Source organism: Stegostoma tigrinum, chromosome 38 (assembly GCF_030684315.1).
Source record: "Stegostoma tigrinum isolate sSteTig4 chromosome 38, sSteTig4.hap1, whole genome shotgun sequence".
NCBI classification, from domain to species: Eukaryota; Metazoa; Chordata; class Chondrichthyes; order Orectolobiformes; family Stegostomatidae; genus Stegostoma; species Stegostoma tigrinum.
In genome coordinates this window covers 25547117-25553116 of record NC_081391.1, presented here as the reverse complement: position 1 = coordinate 25553116, position 6000 = coordinate 25547117, and the positions used below count along the sequence as shown (strand labels likewise).

The 6000-nt window shown below is 43.8% G+C and overlaps 1 protein-coding gene across 1 annotated transcript in view; it reads left to right on the top strand.

The window, feature by feature from the left end:
- Window positions 1-6000, top strand: part of ddx47 (DEAD (Asp-Glu-Ala-Asp) box polypeptide 47) — a 29690-nt gene that overhangs the window by 258 nt on the left and 23432 nt on the right. Inside the window, exons 2-4 of the mRNA XM_059640743.1 lie at window positions 1670-1858; window positions 2920-3160; window positions 3598-3669. Of these exons, the coding sequence (XP_059496726.1) occupies window positions 1670-1858; window positions 2920-3160; window positions 3598-3669 (502 nt within the window). The remainder of the gene's footprint in view (window positions 1-1669; window positions 1859-2919; window positions 3161-3597; window positions 3670-6000) is intronic.

Sequence of the window (6000 nt, the reverse complement as noted above, 5' to 3'; positions counted from 1 at the left end):
CAGCATTGGCTGTTCTTACTATCTCTGAAATGAGTGGATTCCCTGATGAGGAAAGGCCAGAAAGGCTGGGCCTATATCCTCTGGAGTTTAGAAGAGTCAAAGGTGACTGAAATGAAACATACAAGATCCTGAGGGGACTTCGCTGGGTGGAGGCTGAAGAATGTTTCCTCCTGTGGGAGGTTTGAGAACTGGGGGTCTCTGTTTTAAATGGGTGACCCCTTATTTTTAAACAGATGAGGAAGCATATTTTTCTCACAACTGGTTGAGAGTCTTTTTCGAATTCCCTTTCTCATAAGGCAGCGCATACAGAATCTTTGTGTTTTGAAGGAAGCGATAGATTCTTGATGACCAAGGGGATGGAAGAATATTGGGATATGCAGGAATGTAGAGTTGAGGTTAAAATCAGATAAGTCAAGATGTTACTGAATGATGGAGCATGATTGATGGCCAAATGGCCTACCCTTGGATGTTATTTTTATACAAATGGCACATATTTCCTACTGCAGGAGAAATGGTAATGTCACCAAAAATGACTGCTATGATTGATTTGTGTGTGAATGTTTGAAACTGAAGATATGTATTCCAATGTGCAATTCTCCTGGTTGGAATCTGTTGCTTATTTCACTGTCAAATGTCCAATCTCATAACCCAAGAGGAAGGCTATTCTTGTACAATCTTGACTTCCTTTACTAATCACATCAATTGACAAGGATCCTTGAACTGAAAGAAATTGTTTCAGAGATAGTAGGAACTGCAGATGCTAGCGAATCTGAGATAACAAGGTGTAGAGCTGGGTGAACACAGCAGGTCAAGCAGCGCCAGAAGAGCAGGAAAGCTGATGTTTCGGATAGGGTCTCGGCCCAAAACATCAGCTTTCCTGCTCCTCTGATGCTGCAGGACCTGCTGTGTTCATCCAGCTCTATACCTTGTTATCCCTTGAACTGAAAGAAATTAGGTTTCACATAGTTAGAACTTTGCAGCTCGTTTAAGACTGAGGAATGTGAAAAGATTTGGAAACAGCCTGCTTTGTGATCACTCCGTGTAAATTCCCTGCACGCAATATGGTTTTGGGTTGGGGAAAATGAGCACGTTTCTGCAGGAAGCTTTGGTTTGAAGCAAGGCTGAATTAAATTAATTGTCAGGTGATGTCTCGATTGCTGAATTTCTGCACATGCATGTTCTTTGCTTCACCACCTGGTAGACTTGCCCATAAACACACCCTGAGATGAAATGAGGCTCAATGGATAGGAGAAGGCCATTCTGTCTTTAATCCTGCACTTCTAATCAGTTAGTCACCATTGATGATGTATCCCAATTTGTTGTCCTTAATTTGATTAATCTTTGTATTCTTTTTCTTTCTTTATTCATTTGTGGGATGAGGGTGTTGCTGGCCAGGCAGCATTTATTGTCAATCCCTAATTGTCCAGGGGACAGTTCAGAGTCAACCACATTGCTGTGGGTCTAGAGTCACACATGTTGACCAGACCGGGTAAGGATGGCAGTTTCCTTCCCTAAAGGACATTAGTGACCCAGATGGGTTTTTCCAACGTAACAAAGTGTGTAGCTGGATGAAAACAGTAGGCCAAGCAGCATCTCAGGAGCACACGATTGGCAATGAATTCATGGTCATTCTAGATTCTTAATTAAGTTTTTTAAAATTGAATTCCAGCTCCACCGTCTGCCTTGGGAGGATTTGAACTCGGGTCCACAGAACATTGTGTATTTCTGGATTAACAGTTCTGCTCATAAGAAATTCAGAACTTCAAGAATGTCTGTGGACGATAGAAATTTGAACGAAAAAGAGACAATGTTGGAAATAGGTACCATTAGTGGATTGAAATCTGAGTTAATATTTCAGGTCTGTGACCTTTATATCGGAACTGATTTAAGGTGCTGACAGATTGTTGATTGGGCATGTTAACTTTGTCTCTAAGAAATTTTGATTTGTTTTGAAATTTTCAGTTCCCCGCCCCAATTGTTGTGGGAGAGAACGTGGCACATTCTCACTGCCCTTTTGAGTGGAGAGAGGCTTCCTAATATCACCCCTGAATGGCTGGGCTCAAATTAGAAGTTTTAGTTTCCTCTTCAATAGATGAGGAAGCCTGGTGAGAGGGGTAGACAAAGTGAGAGACCCAAAGTGTGTGCCCATAGATCCCTGAAGATGGCAGGGCAGGTAGATAAGGTGATAAAGGCATATGGAATGCATTCCTTCATTTGATGAGGGTTGAATACAGGAGCAGCGGTGTTATGTTGGAACAATATAAGACACCGGTTAGGCCACTTCTGGAGTTTTATGTACTGTTCTGGTCACCACGTTACAAGAAGGACATAATTGCTGGAGAGTATGTGTCAGGGAGGTTTGCAAAAATACTTCAAGGGCATTAAAGTTACAGTAAACCAAAGGTTGGAAGGGCTCGTGTTGTTTTCCTTAGAACAGCAGACGCTGAGGGGTGACTTCATGAAAGGTACAAAATAATGAAGAGCTTTGATAGAGTGGGCAGGGAAGACCGGCTTTCCATGAGCAGAGAGGCCACTTCCTGGTAATGAAGATGACCAATAGAAGAATTAGAGGAGACGAGCAAAAACGTTTTCACTCAGAGGGTGACGAGTCTGGAATTCACTGCCCAGTTTGGTGGTTGTGGCAGAAATCCTCAGCTCATTTAAAAAGGAACCTGGATCTGACGCTAGGCACTGTGCAGGTGATTCTTTGCAGTACAGTGTAAGATGCTGTTGGGAGTGGTAAGTTGTAGCAGTGTTTGTTACACCAGAAAGCAATGAGCTGGTTTTATCACAAGCTCTAGTTGTCCTGAAAGTTTGCTCCTCACAAGGTGACTTTGCACAATTACTGACCGGCTTTCTGCATCATCATCCTTCCTTTTTCACTGGGAAGTTAACTTCACTAATCCAGTTTAAATCTAGCGACAGTCTGTATGTCAAGCCCTGTTTTACCTTGCCCTTCTCTCTCTTTCAGGACGTGACATCATCGGCCTGGCTGAGACTGGCTCTGGAAAGACAGGAGCCTTTGCTCTCCCAATCCTGCAGGCTCTCTTGGAGAAACCCCAGCGCCTGTTTGCACTTGTCCTGACACCAACCCGGGAGCTCGCGTTTCAGATCTCAGAGCAATTTGAAGCTTTAGGCTCTTCCATTGGAGTGAAATCCGGTCAGTACTGACTTGATTGAGGCCAGAGCGGGAATGAGACATGCGCTAAGCTGGGTTTTGATCAGAGATGATGTGGTTGATTGGTGAGGTTTTCACATGAGGCATTGATGGGTATTTTGATCATCGCCTAACTCTGTAATGTAGCACCTGATATCCCCAATTAACAACTGCCCTGGCCTAAAAATGAATAACTAAAGGTAACGATAGGCTGAACCTGACTCAATTTGTGTAATGAAATGTGGATACTGAATGATAATGCAAGAAGCAACTATTGGCCCCACCACACTGACCCATTTAATAAGATTGTGTTTGTTTAGCACGTTTTCTGGTTAAAGCTTTCCAAAATGTTTTGGGTTTTGACGAATTGCTTTGACCTCGGTGTGATGGTGAGGTTCTGCTTTCTGTGATAATCTGAAAGATTTGTTTTTTGCTTACAGCGGTGATAGTGGGTGGAATTGATATGATGTCACAGAGTCTCGCTCTGGCAAAGAAGCCTCATGTTATTATCGGTGAGTGTTTACATTGCCTTCACCTTCTGATGCCACTTCCCTCCGCAGTGGAATGCAGTAACTGCATACCCAGTACCTGACGATGTCTGCCGTTAGCACTTGTGCATGTATCTGAGCAGTTGGTGGTTACAAACTCTTTGGCTCTGGAGTGTGTCACTCCTGAACCCTATCCTGCGTGACTGTGCTAAGACCATATGACACAAGAATAGCAGGAGGCTGTTTGGCCCCTTGACTACACCATGCAATAGGATCATGCCTGATCCATGACATTCCTCATGTCCACTTTCCTGCCCTTTCTCTGTAAGCCTTGATTCCTGACTGGTCAAGAATCTATCTCAGTCTTAAATATTCACAAGACTCTGCTTTCACAGCTCTCTGTGGCAAGGAGTTCAAAAGTCTCTCAACCCTCTCAGAAGAAATTCCTTCTTGCCTCAGTCTTAAATTGGTGTCCCTTTATTCTACTATGCCCACTAATTCTAGACTTTCTCATGAGAGGAAATGGCCTCAACATTTACCCTGTAAAACCTGTTAAGAATCCTGTATGTTACAATGAGATCACTTCACATTATTCTGAAATCTAGAGAGTAGAGTTATCGTTCCTTAAATCTTTATCTTTCCTCATCTGTCAGCTTTCTCAGCCAGGTTTCTCGATATGGTCCGAGGTAAAAACCTTGCAGCTGCTGTCTCCTTCCAGTCCCTCCGTCCCACCTAACGTTAATCCGCATATTGAGGCCAAAAGCAGTACCCAGCCTCTGGACCTGAGTGAGATCAGCGATCAGTTTCTGGAGATAAAGCCTCTACTCCAGTTTAGTGTCAGTGTGGTCTTCCTGAATGAACACGTGGGCCATGATGACTCTATTTTCAATTCTTTTGTGAGAACTAGTGATTGATGGAATGCAAGAAGTGAGTGTTGGAGATGGATTGTAATTGGAGTATTTAAGATTGTGGTCCCTATCTTCACATTTATAATGTACCTGTGAAATGGTATGCCTGGTGTTTGAGGGCTTTGCAGTACTTTCTTTGCTCCTGTGAAGATGAGAGACACTGTTCATTCAGCCATATGTTTTATTAGAGTGTTCATGGTGAGTGCTGTTAGACTGTGGGCTAGGAGCAGGGTGAGGTGCATTGCAGTGGGAAGGGGAATGTTACCATCCCGTTGCAGTTTCCTCACTTGATGTCCAAGCATAAGCTTCTCTATGGGAGTCATGGGATCCTGAGCAGGTACTGTCTGAATTGTTTGCTTGCTCTGAAAAATGCAGGATCGCTGAGTCCTGTTGTGGTAACAAACCTCATTGCTTTCCGCCCCACGCCCCAGAGAACAGCTAACAGGATGAGGGAGGAATAGGCCTTCCTGGTGTCTCTTGAGGCTTGTGGTTCTGAGCTGAACGCACACTCTGGTAACCTATGCCCAGACACATCTTCCACAGCAGCCTGTACCTTTTACCCTGGTTGGTCAGGTGGATGCAGGATAGTTTAGTTATCTGGGACTGCATTGGACAGGCTATAGTAAACAAGTTACCCTGGTTAACTAGGAATACATTGGCTAAGGTAGCCTAATTAATGGGGGCGACACAGACTAGGTGAAGCATTTTATCCAGGAGAACTATGAACAGGTTACTCCAGTTATTTGGGAGGACACTATTTTTCTTCTCTTTATTCATAGTATGTGGGCATCGCTGGTGAGGCCAGTGTTTATTGCTCACCTTATTGCCCCTGAGATGATGTGGTGCATGGCCTCTTGAAGCTCTTCATCCATGATTTGCAGGTACATCCACAATTTTGTTAGGGAGGGGTCTGATGATTTTGACTTAGCAATGTTAAAGTAATGGCGATATATTTCCATGTCAGCATGGTCTGTGGATTGCAGGGGAATATACAGGGAGTAGTTTTCCCATGGATTTGTTGCCCTTATCCTTCAAGAAGGTTGAGGTTGAGAGTTTGGGAGGGTCTGTCTAAGGAGCCTGCGTAAGTTACTGCAGTGCAGCTTGTAGATGGTACATACTACTGCTACTAGAAATCGGTGATGATGCGGTGCCAATCAGTTGGGCTGCTTTGCCCTGTATGGTGTGAAGCTTCTTGAGTGTTGTTGGAACTGCTTTTGTCTAGGCAAGTGGGAGGAGTATTCTGTCACACTCCTGGCTTTATACCTTGTAGATGGTGGATAGGTTTTTCAGAAGTCAGGAGTGAGTTACTCCGTGCAGGATTCTTAACCTGTGCAATATACCTACTGTATTTATATTGCTGAACCAGTTCTGTTTCTGGTCAGTGGTAAGATTCAGTAGTAACAATGTTGCTGAATATCAAGAGGACATTCTCTCTTGTTGGAGAAGG